Source organism: Theobroma cacao, unplaced genomic scaffold (genome assembly GCF_000208745.1).
Source record: "Theobroma cacao cultivar B97-61/B2 unplaced genomic scaffold, Criollo_cocoa_genome_V2, whole genome shotgun sequence".
In the NCBI taxonomy this organism is placed as follows: domain Eukaryota; kingdom Viridiplantae; phylum Streptophyta; class Magnoliopsida; order Malvales; family Malvaceae; genus Theobroma; species Theobroma cacao.
The window spans coordinates 34,259-57,697 of NW_017234741.1; the positions used below are offsets into that span (position 1 = coordinate 34,259).

At 35.9% G+C, this 23,439-nt stretch overlaps 2 protein-coding genes across 2 annotated transcripts; one reads left to right on the forward strand and one right to left on the reverse strand.

Annotated features, from left to right (window-relative positions):
• The first annotated feature begins 1,540 nt into the window (after nucleotides 1-1,540).
• On the forward strand, nucleotides 1,541-11,332 carry LOC18612656. Its single transcript, XM_007049561.2, has 14 exons — nucleotides 1,541-1,989; nucleotides 2,208-2,317; nucleotides 3,443-3,505; nucleotides 3,588-3,780; nucleotides 3,991-4,095; nucleotides 4,183-4,313; nucleotides 4,413-4,980; nucleotides 5,564-5,629; nucleotides 5,801-5,877; nucleotides 7,396-7,677; nucleotides 8,576-8,915; nucleotides 9,005-9,157; nucleotides 9,519-10,055; nucleotides 10,860-11,332. The coding sequence occupies exons 1-14, from the start codon at nucleotides 1,720-1,722 to the stop codon at nucleotides 11,046-11,048; spliced, it is 3,084 nt and encodes a 1,027-aa protein (XP_007049623.2). The 5' UTR covers nucleotides 1,541-1,719; the 3' UTR covers nucleotides 11,049-11,332.
• A 1,304-nt stretch (nucleotides 11,333-12,636) lies between these two features.
• On the reverse strand, nucleotides 12,637-14,810 carry LOC18612655 (ras-related protein RABA5b). The gene is made up of 2 exons (XM_007049560.2): nucleotides 14,213-14,810; nucleotides 12,637-13,181 (listed from the first exon to the last, which is right to left on the reverse strand). The coding sequence occupies exons 1-2, from the start codon at nucleotides 14,550-14,552 to the stop codon at nucleotides 12,868-12,870; spliced, it is 654 nt and encodes a 217-aa protein (XP_007049622.2). The 5' UTR covers nucleotides 14,553-14,810; the 3' UTR covers nucleotides 12,637-12,867.
• Nucleotides 14,811-23,439: the final 8,629 nt, after the last annotated feature.

Sequence of the window (23,439 nt, forward strand, 5' to 3'; positions counted from 1 at the left end):
TTTAACTCATTAAAGAAATAACAATATTTGATAAACTGATAATATATAATTTCTATACAGCATCAGTGCATCAAATGTTAATCCCATTATTTTTAAGTTAAGACTTTCACATTATGCCATAAAACCTGGTTTTGTATAACTTGCACGGGCCTTGAATTTTAGAGTTCAAACCTATTACTACTAGAACATTATGGCCCTTACCGGGCCACCCTAAGTTGAAGGGTCTCGACCCATGCAGCGATTGCCTAAGTATTAGCCCATGTTGCAATATGGGCTTGGCTTCATTCAGAAAAGGAGCTACATAAAAACTATTATTGACAAAAACCAGATATCAACTATTTTTGGAGTGAACCAGATATCAATGGATAATAATAAAAAAAGTTTCTTATATTAGTTAATATAAGAAAATAAATTAAATCAATAATTTTTTAAATCTATTAGATAAGATTTAATCTTGTAACAACACATGAGTTTTTACTCAATTATATGGGACCATTTTCTGTCCTAATAACCTAAACGTGTGAAGACACATTCTGCTCTTCACTATATTTAACAAAATCACAATCTTTTTCTACAGGAAAAAGAAAGATGAGTCAAACAAGCAAGTAAGATAAAGATAAGTTTTTTTTTTTTAATTCAAAATGAAGATAAAGTTGAAAGTTCACATCTAAATCTAAGCATTCCTAAATTCTACATGACATTTCAAATAAGGAAGAAAAAAGATAATAGACATTATTAATTATAATTTTTTAAACCAAAATTTTGATTTAATAAGGTTTAAGAAAAGAAAATGACTAAATATCTAAATAAATCTCTGAACTATATCAATAAAGTTAATTTAACCTTCATCTTTTTATTATATTCAAATAAACTATTAAATTTTTATTTTGGATCAAATAAGTCATCTCATTAACTATTTACTAATTTCTATTAATTAACAGTAGAGTCAATAATTTTTGATATAACGTCATCTGAAACGTAGTATGTTTACGTGTCATTTTGATGACGTTAATGTCATGTGACAGATAATATGATATAAAAAAATAATAACATGTAATTAGGTTTTTTTTCTTTTTAAATGTTCAAAGATTATTGATTAAGAATTTGAAAAAAAACAAAAAAAATTAATTATTTCAAATTAATTATCATTCTTTCTTAACTTATTGCCATCGTTACTTAATTGAAGCCATCATTTTTAACAAAAAGAAAAAAAAACTTAATCTAACTTTTGTGAAGAGTTTATTGATTTAAAATAAAAGTTTAACGATTTATTTAAATAAAAAATAAAAATTAAATTAACTTTGTTAATATAATTTGAGAATTTATTTTCATATTTAATCAAAGAAAACTTTTCAATAAATTAATAAATTAATATAATTGATATGTCATCATGACACTTTACATAAAGAAATTATATTAATAAAAGGTCAGAATATAATTTTCTGCTTTATTTCTTTCTTTCGTTGTTTTCATTTTTTATAAAAAATTGCATTTAAAGAATTTCGACAAGTATAATTTTTATTTTCTAAGTGACAGAGGAAAACAAAAATAAGAAAAGAGGAACACGTAAATATTGGGCATATGCTTTGTTGGCTTCCCCCAATGAAACTCGGATTCGCCCTATCCCTCCCTCCCCCCCTCAAAACTCTAATGAACGGTAACATCCAAAGCAGGCAAACCAAATAAAAAACAAGAGAAAAAGAATTCTTCGATCGAATAATGGAATCAATACAGAGCAGAGTGGAGACGTGGATCAGGGACCAAAGAGCCAAGATCCTCAAAGTTTCCTGGGGTCCGCTTCAGTGGCGGATGAGGTGGCAGTGGCCGCCGTGGAACTCCGGCGACAGGGAACATCGCCAGAAACTCCAAAAAGAGTATGAGAGACGAAAACGACAGCTCCAAGAGCTTTGCCGAGCCGTCAAAGGCGATTCTCTCTCGGATTTGCAGGACATTCTTTGTTGCATGGTACTCTCAGAGTGCGTTTACAAGGTAAATAACGACCTGCATTTTTCAACTTTTGCGATTAGGCCAATTTTATTTTTTTAAAAAATGTATAATTTTGATAATTAATTTTTAAATTGAACCAGGTAATAAATTACAAAAAAATTGCATGTTGTTACTTCGGATCAAGAATTAAAAGAATTGCTATTAAGGCGTTGATAAATTTGAGTTACTTATGGCAAAATATTTTTTTTCCTTATTGGTAGAGACCTGCTACTGAAATGATTCGAGCTGTAAACAAATTTAAGGCTGATTTTGGAGGACAAATTGTCTCTCTAGAACGTGTGCAACCTTCTTCGGATCATGTTCCACACAGGTTATTTCATTTTATACTCTGTACTCCTTGTTTTATTCATTTCAATTAGGTACTCGTAAAGAACCTTTCGTGTTTACTTACCCTTTGCTTGGTAGGGTGGGTAGAGAGATGGAACGATTGAATATTGGAGGAGGAGAAAAGTGGAAAGATACAAAATATTTTTTCTTTTCATTTGCATGCTTGGTAAGAAAGATGGAAAAGTGGATGAAGAAAATTATTTTCTTTCCATCATGGCTTGGTAAAGTTGAAAAATGAAAGGAAAGAAGATTAAAATTATATTATTTTATCATCATACATTTTGTAAGTTAAGATAAAAAGGTAAAATTTAAAAAATGATAGGCAATCTTATAAATATGCAACACTTAACTCACACACTCCCATTTTCTCTTCTCTAATCTTTCCAATTTGGAATGGTTTTTTTTTTTGGAATAATAATGCAAAATGGTAATCTTTCCAATTTTATTTCCTCTCACTTTTCTCTCTTACCAAGCACTAGTGGAAATAATCCACTTTTCGACCCACCCCTTTCCATTCTCCCACTTTTCCACTTTACCAAGCAAAGCCCTAAGTTCAGATGAATCATCTGCTCTGTGATAAGAAGCTATGATAATGTTGGTCATGATAATTTAGTTTTTGTCGAAAGTTCCATATTGCTTCTTTACATAAACCTTAATTTGACCATGCAAACAGTGCATGTAATGCAGGTGTAAAACTTTTTTTTTTCCCTATAACTTAACTCTAAGTTTCTCATTACTTGTCAACAATTCAACATGCTTGCATAGCTTTGGACATAATGCAAACAAAATGGGGTTAAATAGAAATGTAAGAAAAAATAGAGTAGAACATCATAAATAAAATTGAATGTAGGTGTGTGTTACGTATACCCATTATAATTCTAAACACTGACATCATGGTACCTGAGATTTAACCTCAGATATTGCTTGAGATTGAGTGGAATGACATAAGGCAATTAATATAGCTGATTGCCTGGTCTGCATTTAGTTCGAATTAAATCGTAGTTGGATTTTCCACCATGAAATACTACTAATCAGTCACATGCGTAGTTATCTGAGATATTACATTTGAATTTTCTCTTATTTTTCCTTTGCATCTATTTTATGGTAGGTATCTGTTGGCAGAAGCAGGCGATACACTATTTGCTTCCTTTATTGGAACCAAGCAGTATAAGTAAGCATGGCTGATTCATAGTTTGACTAATTATTTATTACTTTCAAAAGCTTGATTCCTTTGTTTTCTTGTTGTCATTAAGAGATGTCATGGCTGATGCAAACATACTTCAAGGTGCTATATTTCATGAGGATGTTATTGAGGATATTGACCGGATTGAAGTAACTGAAGCTAACCAAGGTGAAAGGCAAAAAGAAAATGGGGAAAACCAGTTCAGTTCCTTGGAATCAAAACCTAAGTGGATTAAAGATAGGCCTAAACCTGCTGCCCATCGGGTATGATAACAGTCTATTGTTCTTATATCGGTAGAATTTATTTTGTATGTACATTGTTGTGTTTTGGCTGTTGATACTTACCACTCTTGAATATAATTTGCCCTGTTCATACATTTATGCACTCAGTTATTATGTATGATAATAAATACTTAGAGATTTTTTAAAAATATTTCTTTAATTACTTTTTTTTTTCTAAATTATTATCCCTAGGGTTTCATGGCTCGCGCTAAAGGCATACCTGCTTTGGAGTTGTACAGACTTGCTCAGAAAAAGAAGCGAAAACTCGTATTATGTGGACATTCACTTGGTGGAGCAGTAAGTTTGAGCAGCGAGTTTGACATAAGATGTACCTGGTTGTTGCGTCTGACTATCTATTTTGCTCCTTCTCTGTTTACATTTTAGGTGGCAGCATTGGCTACCCTTGCCATTTTGAGGGTCATTGCTGTATCATCTTCATCAAAAGAAAGTGAAAAGGTTCAGGTCAAGTGTATAACATTTTCCCAACCTCCGGTAGGCAATGCTGCTTTAAGAGAGTGAGTGCTTTATCCTTTCTCTAAAATAATTATCCTTTGCCTTTTTTTTTTTGAAGCTGATGTGTTTGTTCCGTGTGTGTATTATATTCATCTTTGCAGTTATGTTAATAGAAAAGGATGGCAGCATTATTTCAAGAGTTACTGCATTCCTGAAGATCTTGTTCCCCGCATCCTTTCACCTGCTTATTTTCATCACTATAATGCACAGAGTTTGGTAATGTCCTCTGACATGACCAGTTCATCAACATCAAAGAATGAACAAGTCTCACAGAAAGGAAAGGCAGAGAAGGTAAAAGAGAATGAAGGGGAGCAATTGGTTATAGGTGTAGGCCCTGTCCAGGGTCCCTTCTGGAGACTTTCAAGGCTTGTTCCATTAGAAAGTGTTAGAAGACAATTTAAAAAATACAGAGGAATGCAAGTTGATCCCATAGAGCCATCTTCAGCTGACTCTACAACTGCATCTTCAATTGAGGATGTAGTTGTTGAACCGCAGTCTCTTGAAATTCAAGAGGGTACCGATGGCATATCTCTTAAACCATTTGCTGAGACTGATAATGGTGCATCAGATGCGGGATCTGGAAAGTTAACAGAAAAAAGGAATGGTGGTGGGGGCAACAAGAGATGGCGTAGAGTGCCTTCTTTACCTTCATATGTACCATTTGGACAGGTACACAATGAATACTTCATTTGTTTGTTTTTTTGTTAAGCAATTATCTTAAAGCTACATGCTTGAAGGTGGAAGATATTTATAATAATTTGTCTTTGTTGTTTATTTGGTACGTACAAGTTCAATAGGCATTTTGATGAGATTGTTTTAAAATTTTGGTTGCCATGATCGATTGGTGATGGTTGCTTCTCAGTAATAATTAACTGCACATATGTCAAGGGGCATGTAACAATCTTGTTTCTTCTGTGTAAACTAATGCTGACTTGGAATGGTCCTAAGGTCTTGCTTCTGCTAGCTTATCTATTTGAGGTTTAGAATTTGGATTCATGAAAATTCAATGAGCTTTCTTATACATCAATTTGTTTTCATTGACATATTTATTGGAGTTTTGTTACCTTTTCTGATAGTTACAAGTATTGCACTCAAATTGGGAAACTGAGATGTGTTTTTTTTCCCCAAGCATCATGCATTGTACTAAATTGTTCTCCTAATGCTATGGTGCTTAATGGTTGCCACAAGTTTGTCATGCTCTCATTTCAATTATTTATAAGTATAAATTATTAAATAAATTCACTCATAACAGCTTTATCTCTTGGGGAATTCATCAGTGGAATCACTCTCAGATGCAGAGTACTCAAAGTTGACATCGGTACGAGTTTCCTTTATTTATGCAGCTTCTGTCTTGGCTTTATTTGTTTGGAAGATTTGGTATAATCGGCCCATTTTTAATAGCCATTAATCTTTATGATTCATTAGCTGCAGATTATGTCTTCTTCAACCTCTCATTTCGTTTGCTTTCTTCTGGCAAAGACATTTTCAGGTCAGATCTATGATTGTTGAATTAAGGGAACGATTTCAATCTCATTCAATGAAGTCATATAGGTCTCGATTTCAAAGGTAATAATTAATTATGCAGTAGTTTAACACCTAGTGTTGTTTATTTAACTTTTAGTTCTGAATTCTAATTGCAATGTTGCAATTTTTTTCGTTTTTAAAATCAGCTAGGATCTTTATTCCCTTACATTGCAAAATTTAACCTTTATGGTTTCAATATTTTTACTGTCCTTTGATTGATTCATCATGACAAAAGCACAACAGACACTGAAAAGTACATCAGTCAATACAGTAACCCAATGGGGCCCATATTCTAAACAAATTGAAGAATATAATCATATAGCTCGTGAACATATCTACTGTTGATGAGCCCAACATTGTTGCCTCCGAGTCCCTTGTTAGAAAATGCTCTTTAATCTAATTTGTAAATTATGTTCTCTACTGAAAATCCATATGCACTGCTAATGTAAGATGACCACATATAGAACTGGGGTTGGAACAAGAGTGTAATTATGTAATATTATTTATAAACAATTATCCACAAATTATGAGCTTTATTATTTATTTTCTTTCCCTAAAAAATTTAAGTATTGCATCAATGGGGTAGACTTCGTATTAACACTTCAGAACATGTGTGTGTTGAGATTTTATATCGCTAGGCTCCATAATAACTGCTTCCCATCCATTTGGAAAAGATAAGTCAAACTGAAGAATGATAAATGGGCTGGCTATAAAAACATGCCTGTTCCAACATTAGAAGTCTTTAATTGTATTCAAGGACACATATGTTCTCTGGTCTTGTTGATCCAAACTTATCAAAAATTAATATGCTGATCAAAGATGGCCTATATGTAATTCTTTATTTTAAGAGTACACTTACCTCGTGTATTTCAGGGTTAAAATTGTGGCCAACATCGCCATTGAATTCCTACTCCTATCCTTTACCATGTTGCTGGCTGCCTTAAGCTTAACCAAGTGAAATTGCATTATACTTGATTGAACATTGAACTATCACCAATATAATACGTGGCCGGTTGGCAATTGATGGTCCCAGATGGCTTCTTCTGTGCTTCTTATTGCTAAGCAGATTTGTTAATTTGAAGTTAGCTGTGCTTAGGTCCTGTCAAATTGATAGCTTCTTGGAATTTAGTCTGTCAAAAGGTTCCTGAAGTAAACTGTTTAATCTAGAACCACTATTAGTGATCGCAACATGAGTACAATATATTTTTATATGATGTTTTACTAATCATTATGTACTTGATATTGCGCTTCTTGTTATTCTTCTTCCTGCTTGTTTATTCTTGTTATCCTTGCTCTCTTTCTGTCTGAACTTTGGCTAGATTTATGCCCTTTTAGCATTAAGGAAAAATTGAAAAGAAAAAAGTAATGAAAATTTTAAAATAACCAAGATATGTTGCATATGGCATTGAGGTCGAATTTGGGAACCTTTATTCTAGTGAGTATTTCTTGAAGATAAAGTTCATCCTTATTTGGGATATGCCAGTTGAATACTTCCTCCTTGGGCACATATGCTAGTACTTTGGATTGCAAGTGATTCATTATTGCGTTTTTTCTTTGCAGAATTTATGACCTGTGCATGAATGATAATGCTTCATCTTTCTTTGGAATGGAGCAATTGCAACAGTTTCCACATTTGCACCAATGGCTCGGCCTTGCAGTTGCAGGTGCTGTAGAGCTTGGGCATATTGTTGAGTCTCCTATTATTCATACAGCTACTTCCATCGTTCCTATTGGGTGGAATGGCAGTCCTGGCGAGAAGAATGCAGAACCATTGAAAGTTGATATTACTGGATTCAGGTTGCATCTATGCACACTGGTTCATGCTCAAGTAAATGGCAGATGGTATGGTTGTTTGTCATCATTTTTGTGTTTTATATTTCCATTTATGTTTTGATGTCTATCCAATATGATACGATATAGTCATAATTCTTCAAGATGTTACTCCTTTGATTGATCTGCCTCATGGTGCTTCCGTATGTTTGTTTGATCCAAAGATTTATTTTCCGTTAATATATTTCCTGATATTGAGCAGGTTTAGGGTCAAGTAATTTGCATGGTATGAACCCAGTTATAGTTTTGACTTGGAGCTCTGATCTGGAATATCAGTCCAAGTAACCCTAATTGATCATAGGAATCCTGATACAGTTAGGAAAGCTAGCCAGATTTGGGAATTAATACTCAAACATCCAATCAGTGAAAAAACAGCTGTTATGATCCAGTATAACAAATCTGCAGGTTTAACACTACTTCTCTCTTCCCAATCCTCACCCCATGATCAGCAGTGCCCCTCTCCCTCTTGTTTTTCTTTTCTATTTTTCCCTTTGTCTTTGATAAAATATGAAGTCACTGTCAGGGTTGAATCATCTGCCAATTGATTAAAAATGCCTGATTTTCTCTCTGTTATCTCAATGGGGGCTTGTGTAAGTTTTTTGAAAATAGAACCTGTACTGTTTTTGTTGATCAGGGGTTGCACTGGAAAAGGATAAGTGAGAAAACAGCTGAACCCAAATGCACATTTTGTAGAGAACTATATATTTAGTGTTCAATTCCTTATTTGGTATGTCTTTAGCAAAATAATACATGCTGAATCCTTTTTCTGGACGTGTTACATTCAAACATATGTATGTAAAAATATGGTATGGTCAATTAGGTCTACATCTTATATGCTCAACGTTGCACTGGTCTCTCTCTCTCTTTGGTGGATGATAAGCATTATTACATGATGTTGGTTCTTATTCAGGTGTTCAACGACAGTGGAGTCATTTCCTTCTGCACCAGCTTACTCATCCGGTAATGGAGAACCACCAGAAGTACAAAAAATCAGAGTCTTAGTAGGAGCTCCTTTGAGGCGACCTCCTAGGCATCAGATAGTAGCAGATTGCTTGGTGCCCATGTTTCCTTCAATTGATTCCGACACTGTTAATCTCAATAGAGAACATAATATTGCATCTTCTCATCAAGAAAAATACATAAGGCCAGAAGGTTTGAGTGAATTTTTCATATTTTGTACTAGTGACTTTACAACTGCAGCCAAGGAGGTTCATGTTAGAACTCGTAGGGTGCGACTTCTTGGTCTTGAGGTGGTATTCTTGTTTCCTTTTTCAACTAGTAAATTTTATATTATTATTTGCTTTCCACATTGCTGAATCTTTGATTTATGGGTTACAAGGGTGCTGGTAAGACCTCTCTTTTCAAGGCAATACTGGGTCAAGGCAAATTGATCACTATTTCTAATATTGAAAATCTACAAGTAGAAGCTGATTTTCTAGACGGTATTGCTGGGGGTTTATGCTACTCTGATTCACCTGGAGTAAATTTGCAGGTATATTTTCTCTGAAAATCTGAGGTATATTGTTGAAACTATATCATATTTTATGATTCAAGTTTTGTATGCCGGCTGGCCTCAGATTTTACGCCTTTTATTTCAACTTTCCTTATTCTGTAGGCGACTTCTCCATACAGTTTAGATTTATTTTGTTGGAATACTTTTGTGGAATATTATAGTGCTTATACAGTAGGATAGCAAATATCGTATCTCATATTATTCTGGACCTTCTCTCCATGATTTCATGGTTGATGGTGGAGTTGGGGTGATACCGCAATTGAACATTTTTAAATTTCCTGGTCTTCAAGGAATTTGTCTCTGTAAGTTATTTACCCTCTGTATTTCTTGTATGTTGTAGGAGCTGGCCATGGAGGCTTCCCGGTTCAGAGATGAAATATGGATGGGAATCCGAGATCTTAGTAGGAAGACTGATTTAATCGTTCTTGTGCATAACCTATCCCATAAGATACCTCGGTACAATCATCCAGATGCATCACAGCAATACCCGGCCCTTTCACTACTATTAGATGAGGCAAAAGCTCTTGGAATTCCTTGGGTCCTTGCAATAACAAACAAATTTTCTGTTAGTGCACATCAACAGAGAGCTGCAATAAATACAGTTGTTCAGGCATATCAAGCATCTCCAAGCACCACTGAAGTTATCAATTCTTGTCCATATGTTATGCCTGGTGCTGCTAGAGCATCATTGCCTTGGGGTGTGATAAGTGAAGATTCTGATGGGAGAATGGGTGTTCAAAAGCTTCTCTCTGCTCCAATTGACCTTGTTCGCCGGCCTTTCCAAAGGAAAGATACTGTTTTCCCTGTGGAGGGTGTTACTTCTCTTTGCCAACTTGTCCACCGTGTTCTTCAGAGCCATGAAGAGTCCGCCCTGGAGGTACAATTATAGATTATAAATAGCTTTCAATAAGCATAGCTACTAATGAGTTCCTTGTCGGCAGGGATTTGAAAATTTATAAAGAAAAAGATTTATAGATTTGTAGTGCAGTTATAGATTTGGATACGCTTGATTATCTGAGAAATTAGCTTAAAAAAAGTGAAGGAATAACAAACAAAATATATAGATGTTAACTGTGTGATGGAATTGAAACTTTTTTGCAGTACACATTTGCTTTGATGACATTGACTCTTTCTATCCTAACTGAATTGTTGGTCCTGATACAATAGTCGCTGAAGAAAACAATAATCCATATAATCTGATGATCTTTTTCTTCAGCGACTAGTGACACATTTGCCTTCTAACTGGACTGCTTATTGTCACTGCTGAAAGGGGAATGGATTCTATTCCATCTGGTGATATTCACATTAGTTTTGAAACAGTTACATTTCCTTATTTCTCACCAAAATGCAAAAATAATTATGTAGTTAATTTACATTTGGTGATGTTTATAACATGTCATCTAGGGAGTTTTATCCAATTGTTTTCATGTAGACTTTTATAACTGAATTCCCGGTATATTTGCCCATGTGCATTTTATTTAGTTAATATCAATAGGATGAACTTTGAATGACTGTTATCAATGTATTGGTTTTGGAAACATGAAAATCAACTCACTGGTTATTTGTGATGCTCACTCAATTTAGTTTCTATAATGCACTACATAATTTGGTTTCTTGGTGATTTATAAGTTCATATGCTCTTGAATAATATTTGAGGTTCTTGTTTCATGTCAAATTGAAGGAACTTGCTAGAGATAGGCTTTCATTGGAGTTGGCACAAGAGCATGCTATGACAGTAAATGGAAAGAAGGATTCTCAAGCCAAGGCATCCTCTTTGACTTCTGCTGCTGTAGGTGCCTCTTTTGGGGCTGGTGTGGGTATTATCTTGGCTGTTGTCATGGGTGCAGCATCTGCATTGAGAAAACCTTGAGGGAACCTTGGGTATTTTTCTTTTTTAATGATATTCAAGGCAGCAAGTCCCTTTGATGTGGAAATGAGGTGTGTCGTGCTTTCTCCAGTAGTGTAAATATTTGTTTATGTTAGTAGAGTGCATTCTTAGGTGCCGTTAGCGGGTGTCGGGCCATTTTTTCATTCTATCCAAGTACATTTATTAGAACTTCTCATATTTGTTTGTTCAACTCATAGTTCCATTGTTGAGAAGACATTGTTATATTGAACAGGTGAATAATGAACTTTCTCATTCATGTTCTGCTTTGCTCTGTCCCGCTGTTGTGTGTGCATGTATGCACTTTAGTGTCTTCTGTGAAGGCTAGTATGGAGGGTACTTTCTATAAAGGTAGTGTGATGGCAAACGAGTGAATAGGATGGGATAGGAGTGGCAGAGAGGAGGATTGGAGCGGTCTCTAAAGTATGGAGTGTTGTGGCAGGTGGAAAGATTGACAAGTTAAATTAGGAAGTGGTAAATGGGAACAAGACCTTGGAGTGGTATGGGAGTGGGGATTAAATACTTGGAACAGAGCGGTAGTGAAGAGGACTGGAGTACTCAGGTAAACTGGGAAGTGATAAACGGGAACAAAAACAAGAACATGGATTGGAGAGTGGAAGTGGAAACGAAGTAGTAGGAAGAGAATAGAAAAATCTGTTTGAATTTTCCCTGAAATGAGTTTTAAAGACCCCCTATATATAGCCTAGAAGTATAATTAGTGAGACCAATAAGAAGGTGCCAGCTCATTCTAACTAAACGAATTAAGAGTTAAGTCTCAAGTAATGGGTAAGGAATGTGGTGGAACACCATGCGTGAAATTCTTTGGCACAACTGATAACTATAACTTTAAGCCCATTTAACAGCATGTGTGAAATTCTCAAGTAATGGTTAAGGAATTATTTTGAAATTCACACTAAATAAGCCGGATGAAATGGGGTTTAACACTCCTTAACCCGAATAAATGCACTAGAAGTGCAAAAAAAGGGAATAGCATTTATAAGCTTGGTAAGCTAAATCATATTGCAATGATATGAAACAAGTTAGGAAGGAATCGGTTTTGCTATAAAACTTGATAATTACCTTTACGGAAGTGGTGTCCGTTTACATTTTCTTTGCAAATAGCTGTAGCATTTTTCTAGGAAAATAAAATTAATGTGTAATAAAAATTTGAATTTGTAAAAATAATAATCGGTCAATAAACTTGGGGCGTAGTGGCATGTTTTGCTCCTTTGAAGCTTATTTCTACTTACAACAGTTGCTATGTATTCTCTTTCTTTTGATCCTTATTAACAAAAGAAGATCTTGTCAAGAATGTAAGAGGAATATGGTCAGACTGTATTAAGCTTAACTTGATTGATAAGCTTAGATTATTCTCAATATTAATTCCTACAGTGAAAAGTGTATTAAGCTACGGGCATTAACTAAATTACAAAATTTTCATGAGATGTAATTAAGAATTTAAGAAGTCAAATTTCTTTCAAGACAAGATGGAGGCACCACTGAGTTACAAGGTCAATTCTGTTTTACCTTCTTAATGATGAACAGGGTCTCCTATACTTGAAATCTCCAGACAGGCGTAAAAATCATGCAATTTTGTCAAAACTGAGCGAATAGTACATTTAAGAATACAAATGCAGTCTTTATTTTATTACTATCGCAAGATCAAAAATGACAACTGAGAAGCACCAAAACTGACAAATTTAATCAGGCAGAACTCTGCCAGCGCCAGGTAAGAGGCAATGGAAACTGGGTTTGCAATGGTATCCGGAAGAAGAGTGCAGTGTGAAATATGAAAGACCAGAGATCATCTAGCACAGCAGGAGAAACCCTCCTTGGATGAGTTGGCCCCATCCTTGACCAGGGTTACTCGATTGACAGATAACTCGGCTTTATATGCATCTGAATTTAGGGCTTTTCTGCTCCCATTGTTGTAGATTTCCCTGATAACAATCTCGAAAGCTGTCTGAACATTGGTAGAGTCAAGGGCAGATGTCTCCATGAAGAATAAGCCTTCTTCTTCTGCAAGGCTTTTGCCTTCCTCCACACTGACATCTCTAATATTCTCCAAATCACATTTGTTCCCTACCAGCATCCTTGCCATAGTAGTATCACAATGAGCTGCACCGTTAATCACGTTAGATTAAGATTTTTTTACCTTAAAGCAAACAGATGAACTGCCGTTTCATTCACTTAAGGGTTAAAACTTTGCATATTTCAGAGAAAATTAACATTAGTTTCCACTAATCCTCCGAAGTCTACATACTCTCTATTTTATTCCTTAAAATCAACCAGAAAAAGCAAGATGGACGAGGAAACCAAATGTTTGTTTCCATTTCCTCCAAAATGTAACTTTCAAAAGGTGAGTTCTGACCCTATGTACAAAGGGTTGTATATGCACTAAAGATTGCTTTTATCAAAGGGGAAGGTAAGCAATTATTTTCTGATTGCTTAACCAATTCCTCTCTTATCTTCTAAGTTGTCAGACCAGGAGGAAGAATGGACAGTTGGGCACCAGCCAAGAAAGGTATACTAACAACTTTTTGCACAGAATCTGAAAGGAGCTTTTGTCAATGCTCAAATCCCACCACTCAAAAAGAAGTAATGGTGACTATAACGCGTTTTCCCAATCAAAATAAAAAGGAAAAAGTGGCTAGACATTAAAAAAGTTTGTAGGAGTGAAAAGTCAGGGGGTTTTCATTAAAGCTTGGATCTGCATTTTAGAAATTTACTGTAGCAGAAACTCCATATATGGTTGCCAGACATCCGCTCTCGAAAAAAAGGTTTGAATCCTATTTACTGCGGCAGAACCCTCCCCATTGGTTGCTAAAAGGGACAATATCTACATTTTCCAATCTTTCTAGCAATGATTCACAGAATCTACAAAATTAGTTTTTCAAAAAGATTCAGAGATTTGAGTTCTTCTTTCTTACCAACAGTATGACAAAAACAAATAATGCACTCAAACTGTCAGTTGACTCTGAACTCAGCTCTAACTTTCTTACCCCTTAACAAGAAACAATGTTACTAAAGACTGTCTTGACTTCCTCTCTTCCTCAAATCTCAACATCCACTTAGCAAATCCAATATCAAATCACTAGTTATAAAGAAATCGACATTAGACAAAGAGGACCAATAAGAAACAAACTTACTGGATAGTTCATCAAGCCACCGTTTAATGCTATCGAAGCTACTTCTCCTACTAATATCATAAACAATAAGAGCACCAACAGCTCCTCTATAGTAAGCAGAAGTAACAGCTCTAAACCTCTCCTGACCAGCAGTGTCCCAGATCTGTGCTTTAACTTCTTTCCCATCAATCTCCACCACTTGGGTCTGGAACTCTACTCCAATAGTTGCCTTTGAGTTATTGTCAAACTCATTTCTAGCAAAACGTGACAAAAGGTTTGATTTTCCCACTGCCGAGTCGCCTATCAGAACGATCTTAAACAAGTACTCTTCACCTCTTTCCTCCTCTTCGTGGCCACCCATGTTGGAGATGTTCTTCTGCTGGTGCTTGGCCGAAATGGGTCTTTTGCGGTTCGTCTGAGATGTGAAGTGGGTTTTAGGCTTTAGGCTTGTGAGGAGTGGAAAAGATGGGCACTGACAAGCTGCGTAATTGGCGGGGTTTGATAGAACTGTGGCAATTTTCGGTTTTGTTTTTATTTTTAATTTTTGGGTTTATGGGGTTGTGGCTTTTGACTGCTTTCGGTTGAGTTTTTTAGTTGGGAGAGCTGATAGGAATAGTGAGGTAAGTGGATTTACTGCATATTGGTGTAAGCTTTATGGGGTTTGGTTTGATAGGTACTAGGTCAGCCAACTGTAGTTGTCTCTTCTTGCATGGAGATGCCAATTTCTAAATGCTAATGTGATTGTTTTTCATGACAGGTGCTTTCGAAATCATTTGCTTTATGCTTTCTCTTGAATGCTCTCCTTGTTCTGATCAAATGCAGTTTTGGTCCAAAATTGGCAAAGTGGTTAATTTATCCAATAATTTTTTACTCTGGATTTAGGGTGATCCAGGGTTTAACTTGTCTTCTTTCTGATCTTGCCAAAAAAAAAAAAAAGAGTGCAAATCCCAAACCATCCATGTGATTTAGTCGTGGATTATCTGGTTCCTTCACACTTTTACTCAAATTCCAGCACCGACTGCTTTCCTGTTCTGTAGATTTCTTTTCCTTTCCGTTTACACTTGTTTATGTTTGGGGATTTGTAATTTAATGTAAAGTCCCCTCGAGGACTCTCATTTATGAGGGTAGCTTATTTTTACCGACTGATCAAGAAGATGATTCATTCTCTCTACCAAATCTTTTCCAATGAACACAGTTAAGACTTGATGGATGACCAAAATTTGTGAGGCCTCAATTCTTGCCAAGATGCCCCTAAGAAAGTTACATTAAGTAAGATAGTTGAATTCATAAACTGATGTAAGGAGTAGAGTGTCAGATAGATAGGGAAAAAGGCAAAAGGAGCCCAATGATGGAGCAGGCTTGCTGCCTGAACGGGCTGCCTAGCCCATGACACCTTTAAGCAGGGCTGTGCGGTCGCAAGTACGCAAGTGGAGGTGCCAATTACAGAGAATTAGAGAAAGTCGAAGAACAAATGCAAAGCAAATTTCAAAAGTTGACCGATTTAACCCCACCCCACCCCACCCCACCCTCTTTCCTTTTTGGGCGAAATTCATGGTTAAATTCTGTTCTTTTCTCAAAGATTCTAAACTCTTTCATGATGTTCAAATCTTCAGTCAACAAATACAAAAAAGGAATTTTGATCCTAAAACTGAGCTATAATTAGTTTTATTTAACATTTTTCCCCAATAAAATTTAAAACTGAAATTGTAGATTATTTTCTGAAAATTAATCAATGGGTACTTGCCTCATTGTCTCATTGATAATTAAAAAATAAAAAAGAAAACAAAGTATTCTACTCGGTGTGGGTTGTGGACTACTGGGGTTGATGGCGACTACTGCCTAACGGGACAATTGGTCAAGAGTGACCGCAAGGGCCACAAGCTCATTTAATTCTGAAGACTGAAGACTATTAAAAGGAGCTTGCAGATTGAAGAAGAAAGAAAAATCCATGGCTTTGTCCTCCACCCTTCTTTTTTTTATTATTCCTTGGCCCTTTGGGTGCAGAATCTGCAGGTCCTCGGAGCCAGGGTTGTAATGAAGATACTAACATTAGTAGCAGCCAAACATTGACCATTTGCTGGCTGAACTGGTCTATGAAGCTGTCTTGACTGCTTCTGCTGATACTTCCTATGGCGAGGATCCACTGACATTTGATGTCATACTTAAATATAAAAATAATTAACAAATTAAAAATATAACGTAACGAACTAATAAATTAACATTTAATCAAAAAAATAATTAAATCTTACAAAATTAATGTATGTGTTTTTAATATAATTTTTTAATTGATTATGAACATTTATAAGTTTAAGAATTACATGTCTTACTCTAGATATCGTAATAAAGAGTTAATTAAATCAAAATCTTTGCTTCTTTACCTTTAAAATTTATCAAATCTTCAACAATCCAAGTATTTGACTTTCAACAGTAATCCTCACAGTAATCGAATAAGAGAAGATAAGATTTTTTACTTGTGTTAGCAAGTTTTGTTTTTAAAATAAAAAGATAAAATATTCTTATTGAATCTTATTTTTGTCATATAAAGAAAATTATTTTCTTTTTTTATTTTATGAAATGGCTGAGAAGTGGCTGGAGGCTTCGAGTTTTAGTTTGTTAACATAACATATTTATATAATCAAACTAAATTGTAACCCTAGATACAACAGTTGAATTTTAATTCAATTAAGTCATTGTGAATTTAATTAATTTCTCACTTTATTTTGGTCTATTCTAATTAAGTCTAACTTAATTAATGATCCTTATTTAATCTCAATTATGTCACTTAATGTGTGTGACCCATTAAGCTTCTAACATCTTGACAATAAATATAAATCCTAATCAAATATCAATTTGATAATTGATTTATATTTATAGATCATGAGCGGCATCTAGCAATTCATCATGACCATCCAAATGTTAGAGAGTCAATTAAAGAATTTGACAAAACCTTTTAGTGATAAGCTTCTCAGTGCAATACGGTCCTTCCATCAAATATCTTGGATATGTTACTAAGTATGGCTCTGTGTCTATTTATGACATTTCATATTAGTTCTCATAATTCATCGATAGCCTTATAAATTTAGAAAACTAACTTTCCTCAAATTCATCATGCTTTGGCCAAAGGCTTTATACAAGTTAATCAAGAATTGAGAACAAGTGAGATACATCCCTTTATATCACTCGGGGTGATGAATTCTCTCTCGACCACTCATTCACCTTCGCATGCTTCATGGCTTACCCAAAAACACTCTGTTTATGCATTTGATCGCCTCCAGATCTGTAAGGGTGAAATTAAAGTATGTCATTCCCCGTATAAGATGACCTTGTGTCTCAAGTCCAAGGATTAGTTTCATAACTATAACATGAGAACATATTCCATAGACACTTGAGTGAAATACCAAATGGAGTTCTCATAGCGGGTCATGTTTAGTGAACTTGTTCTTTAACAAGCACTTACATGTTATCCTCAAGTATCCCATATACTTCAATTTATGAGATCGATTGCTTACTTCCTAAGTAAGAAGGTTTAATATGTACTAGTTTTTGAGCATTGTTAGTACTAGTCTTTGAGCATTGTCAATGTCCTGTCTCGACAATATAATGACCATGAATAATTTTAGGAACATGACTTTGATGCATAGTGATCTTATAATTGTAACATCTTTACAATTCTCTTGCAAGGCCTTTAGGAGTGAGCAAAGTCGGTTGTGGGTCGGTTTCGATCGGTTTTTCATAAAACCGATCAAAAAATTTCACCAAATTAACCGACCGAACCGCAACCTCCCCAAAATCGATTTCGATCAGTTTTTTGGATAAATGGGTCGGTCAGTTTCGGTGCGATTTTAAGAGACTGTGGGCTTAGTTTGATTTGAGTGAGAACCACCGGTAATAGGCATCAGCATGGCTGTATGAGACGACTGTTGGCTTAGGGTTCAGCTGGAGAGGTAGGAGCAGGTTTTGGATCTTTTGAGGCAAATTTACTCTTTTACCCTTATGGGGGGGGGGAAGGAAAAGTATTTAATGAGGGGCATTTTTGTACTTCCACCATCCATGAAAACCAAGGCAATCACCGGCTGGTTATTCCGTCGGTTCGAGGGGGAAGGAGTCCCCCCTGAGGGCCAAGCTGATCAGCAGACGAGGTCGATCGGCATGATGGATGGTAGCTATTGCAACCGTCGGTTACAAACACCGACGGTGGCTGTTGGTTGCTCGGTTGCAATCGACCGCTGCACACTCCTAAAGGCCTTTATGTTCCATGGGTTTCATCCAATTAGTACTTAATAACTCCTTATTATTGCACTAACATGAAGGAAAACCTCTACACATATAATTATGTGATTAAGTATGCATTAAATAACAATATATATTCTTTGACCAATCCAATTGGCTCAAGGGCATATACCAATAAGACCTCGACAAAGTCTATGGCTTGGCTCAGTGGAGAGGAGTTGTAAGCAGCAAAGACTGTTTGAGTTGTATCCAATATGCAACAAAGTGAATCCGGCAACATTGTTTGGACCGAGCTGATGCAAGGATTTGGAATGACCATTGCTTTTTACGGTTTAGCAATAAGAACTGGGGTGAAGGAGTTGACAAATTGCTTAGTATAAACTATATTAACATTGAGAGAGTTACAGATACTGAAAGTTTTCACAACGAAATAAGTGTGGTAATGGATAGATTTAGATCACAAGCTCGTGTGCCTAGAATTGAGACCATATTATCGTAGTTTGTCAGTGTTTGCAATGGCCCAGGGAATGAGGGGCCTATTTCAGATAGATTGTGTTCAATGCCTAGCTATTTCTTCTGGAAATCTCCATAACTTTCCCCACGACAGCCAAATAGATCTAAATACAACCGATCTCGTTCTCTCGTTATGTCCAATTCAATTATCTTAAACCTGGAAACAACTAACATTCTATAAAACTTGATTCCTAACACTTGGAAGTCTTAGAAGTCTATTTCATTTCCTTTGGCATACTGTTTATTATTATTTACTCAAAGCCTTGAAGTCTTACCAGTTTGAAAGTCAATAAAGCTAAAATTGTGTCCTCTCGAGGAATAGTTTACATGGAGTATTTGGTCTACACGGCATAACATAATAATTAGCATTTGAGAGCTTGAAACTCAATGACACATTTTAACAATTTCAAATAACATCATAAAGATTATGGACGTATCTTCACTATTACCAGTTAAATACTGCAATTGTGCTTTAGCATAAAATAAAATAAAATAAAATTAAAATGCTGCAACTTTGTAATCATCCGCATTCAAGCGTACATGAAAGAACTGGCTATGGTAGAATTATGCTTTTGTCAACTGCATGATGGTGTTATGGAAACAAGACTGGGAAGACATTTGTCCAATCATTGGCAAATACTTTAAATAATGCACAACAATCCAACCTCACAGACTTTCACGCAAGGCTTGTTCGTAAATTTATGAAGAGATATTTTTCCCTTCTGAACAATTCAAAGTTTTTTCTACTTAAAGGTGTTTGATCATGCATTGAGAATCTCTATAAAAGCAATTTCAATGATGAACAAAGTGAAATGAAGTTATGGCCTTTTATAGTGTCAAGCATAACAGAATTTTTAGAGTATCGAACATAATAAAAGTTTAAAAATCAAATAAATACAAATATACAACAATAGTGTCAAGCTGAAAGTGGGTCCTGCGTATTGAAGTATTAAAGAAAAAGGTGCCAAGCTGGAAGGCGATTCATATATTGGGAGAAAGGAACCATGAAGCGAAAATGCTGGCAAAAGAGTGAGTTAATAGAGAGGTGAGTCTTCTGGAAATTGTTAACTCGGAAAGCAACTTGAACAGTTTATCTATTTGAAAGAAAGTAACTCATGTTGTGCTAAGCTTTGATTGTTTTGATTTGTGTGTGAGTGATTTTCCTTGGTTGTTGCATGTTTAACATGCCATTGCCGTTGGCATTATCGTTACCATTGTCATCTAGCTTCACTAACTCTTTAATCTTGGAAGTAAGCTCCGACTGAGAGTTCTCAAGTCGGTTAAACCTTACTAGAGGAAGTAACCTGCTCAAACTTGCCAACAATAGCGGTTGAGGTCTCTTTTGACTTGTGTTTCTAGAATTAGACTACTTTCTAGCAAAAAGGAACAACCCTTCAAAAAATTGAGACAATACCAATCTTCTCCATTATCGATAACACCGTTTTGGACTTACTTTCCATTGCTCTTTTAACATGAGAATGGTCCTTGAAATTTATTAGGAGGATAGCATGACTGGGAGGAATGACCTCCATTTTCTTGAAATGGACCTTCAGGCCATGCATGCGAGATAAGGACTAGAGAAAACAATAGTCAGATAACACAAACCTTCCAACCATGAATGAAAATGTGAGAAAAGAACAGATATGAAACAAAATATAGGGGAAAGTTTTTACATGCAAGTGATAACTTTATTAAATAGAGTTATCTTGTTATATTTTAGGTGTTAAAGTGGCTAAGTTCTCCAATTTTAGATGTAGTTTAGGTTGTTTTAGTTACTTTTCTTTAATTAAATAAAAGCATGACATGTTAATTAAATTTCAGTTATTTTCATCCAATTATGTGTTAAAATGTTTAATTTTAGTTACTACTGATTTAACCACTTGTTGTAAAAGTTTATGAATGAAGAAGGGTTGAAGTTGAAAGGAATAGTGAAAGGGTGGATTGGGGTAGAGGTGTGCTGACCATGCTGTGGTCTTCTAAGCATAACTTGAGTTACTGATGCCTGATAGCCATGATTTTTAGATCATTGGAAGGCTAAGCAAAAGACTTACAACTTTCATGTTGATCACTTTGACTAGTTCCAATCAGAGCATGGCCAAAATCACAAGGGAAATGATGAAACTACAATAGGGGATCATATTGAAGCTAAGCTGGAAAGAGCAAAGTATGGAAACAGAAGCTATGGTGCTGCAGCACCAAGCTCCTAGCATTGTAGCGTTGTCCAACACCACACAAAAGCCCCATTCAAACAGAAGCTTCAACACTGTGATGCCAAGCACTCAACGTTGTGATGTTACCTTAGTCGAGTAAGCCTTCCAAGGTAATAAGCATGGTGTCATGAGCCAACCCTATATAGGGCTATGACAAGGTAGAGTTCCTTAGAAGAGTGAATCATTTGTATCTTTAAGGAAGATGTCCCCCCTTTCAAACATTGTAATGGCTCTTAGTGACATCTCTAGAAATACTTGTTAAGTCTTTAGAGGGGGAAGACCTTTTTGGAAAGGAATGTCCCCATTTCAAGCATTGTAATGGTTAATTGTGAAATATTTGTAAAATCTTATAAAATCTTTATAGGGGGTGAGCAGTCGGAGGGTTGTTGGGTTGTCTCACTAGTTCAGGTGCGTCTATGGCTAACCATCTAAGGCTGCCTATATGGGCCGATGATGGCGGGTTTCTTCTCTTGGTCCCTTTGTACTTATTTGCAATATTAATAAAACATTTTCTTTTATATAACACAGGTGGTTGTATGTATGGCATTTGGTATGCCTATTAATTTTGATATTACTTTTCATGACTTAACTTGTGGCTATTATTCGTGTTGTTAAGATATAATCGAGCAATTGGTTGGCTTGAGTGGAAGCGTCCACTCAAACACCACACAGACTATTGTGTACTTAAGCAAAGAAGGTGTAGTTCGTGATAATTGGTATCAAAGCACGGGTGAGATGTGCTCAGTGAAAGAGTAATCATGGTGACCATGAGGAGTTCACTAGAGGGCCATTAGAGGATTGATGAGCTAGAAGTTATAGTGGTTGCAGTAAAAGCTCAAATGGTCTCGCGCAAGCAAATAGATGAAATTAACACAGTCTAATGAGAACTGTCTGAGATAATTATTACCCTAAGTGATGAGACTAGGGATACATTGAGCACTTTCCAAGACGAGATTGGAGAATTGAAAGCTCAGGTAAATATTTTGGTTATTGTTGTAGGTAATACTAGTGCAAACTCAGGAGATAGAGGTAAAAGGTCAAAGTGCCATAGCCCAAGCGATACAAAGGGGCTAGAGATGCTAAGGAGTTGGAGAACTTTCTTTTTGATATGAAGCAATATTTTCGAGCTATGCACATAGAGTCAGAGGAGGATAAAGTGGCGATGACTTCAATGTATCTTGTTGGGGACTCGAAGTTATGGTGACGTTGCAAATTCATTGATGGTGAGTGTGGCATCAACACTTGGGCAAACTTTAAACAAGAACTGAAAAACTAGTTTTTCCTTGAGAATGTTGAGTATATGGCATGACGGAAGTTGCGAGAGTTGTCCAAAATGGGATCAGTGTGGGAGTTTGTGATGAACTTCTTTACTCTAATGCTAGATATTAAGAATATGACTAAAAATGATAGACTGTTCTATTTTCTCGAGGGTCTGAAACTATGGCTGAGGGTAGAATTATAGCGACAAAAGGTACAAGATGGGACTTCGGCGATGGCAACTATTGAGCGCCTTACTGATTATAGTGAAAACTCAAACAAAAGGAAAGACCTTTCATCCAAGACCAACAGTTCTAGCTCAAACAGTGGGACGAAATTTCCTAGAGTTAATAGACCCTCGAATGGGGGAGGTGACAAGAGACCACCTGTTAGAGACTCGCCCTAATTGAGAACAAACAAGTAGTGAATTTCAAGCTACGACCTCCGATATTTTGTTTTCTATGCAAAGAACCACATCAAGTAGTTGATTATCTTCACCGAGCAATTCTCAGTGCGATATGCATTGCTTATGTTGAGACACCACCAGGTCCACCACCCTACATCATGGTTAAAGAAGTCAAGGAAGAGTCGGCACGAATGGGTTCCATTCATTTTCTCACCGCCTTACAAGCGTAATAAGAAAAGGTGGAGAATGAGCCCCAACAAGGTCTAATATATGTAGAGGTCTTGTTGAATGAGAAAAGAACCAAAACCATGCTCGACATAAGGCCTAAAACACCTTTATCACCTCGGGAAAGGCAAAAAGGTGCGATCTAAAGGTTCGGAAAGTCTTTGGACAAATAAAAGTAGTTAACTCACCAGCCTCTAGTATTATGGGGAATTCCAAAAATGTGAAGATCAAGATCAACTCTTGGGAAGGGAGTGTAAATTTGATTGTAACTACTATAAATGACTTTGACTTTGTTCTTGGTTTGGATTTCTTGACAAAGGCACAAGTTATTCCATTTCTTACGGCTAGTTGTTTGATGTTTTTTGGAGGACAACCATGTGTGGTACCAGCTACAATTTTACCTAAGA

Excerpts from the sequence above, each read along its gene's own strand:
- LOC18612656 (XM_007049561.2), top strand. The coding sequence starts at position 1,720 with ATGGAATCAATACAGAGCAGAGTGGAGACGTGGATCAGGGACCAAAGA. Across the intron at positions 5,630-5,800 it reads AGTACTCAAAGTTGACATCG|GTCAGATCTATGATTGTTGA; the intron begins GTACGAGTTTCC and ends AGACATTTTCAG. Across the intron at positions 8,916-9,004 it reads TGCGACTTCTTGGTCTTGAG|GGTGCTGGTAAGACCTCTCT; the intron begins GTGGTATTCTTG and ends ATGGGTTACAAG.
- LOC18612655 (XM_007049560.2), bottom strand. The coding sequence starts at position 14,552 with ATGGGTGGCCACGAAGAGGAGGAAAGAGGTGAAGAGTACTTGTTTAAG. Across the intron at positions 13,182-14,212 it reads GTGGCTTGATGAACTATCCA|CTCATTGTGATACTACTATG; the intron begins GTAAGTTTGTTT and ends TTAACGGTGCAG.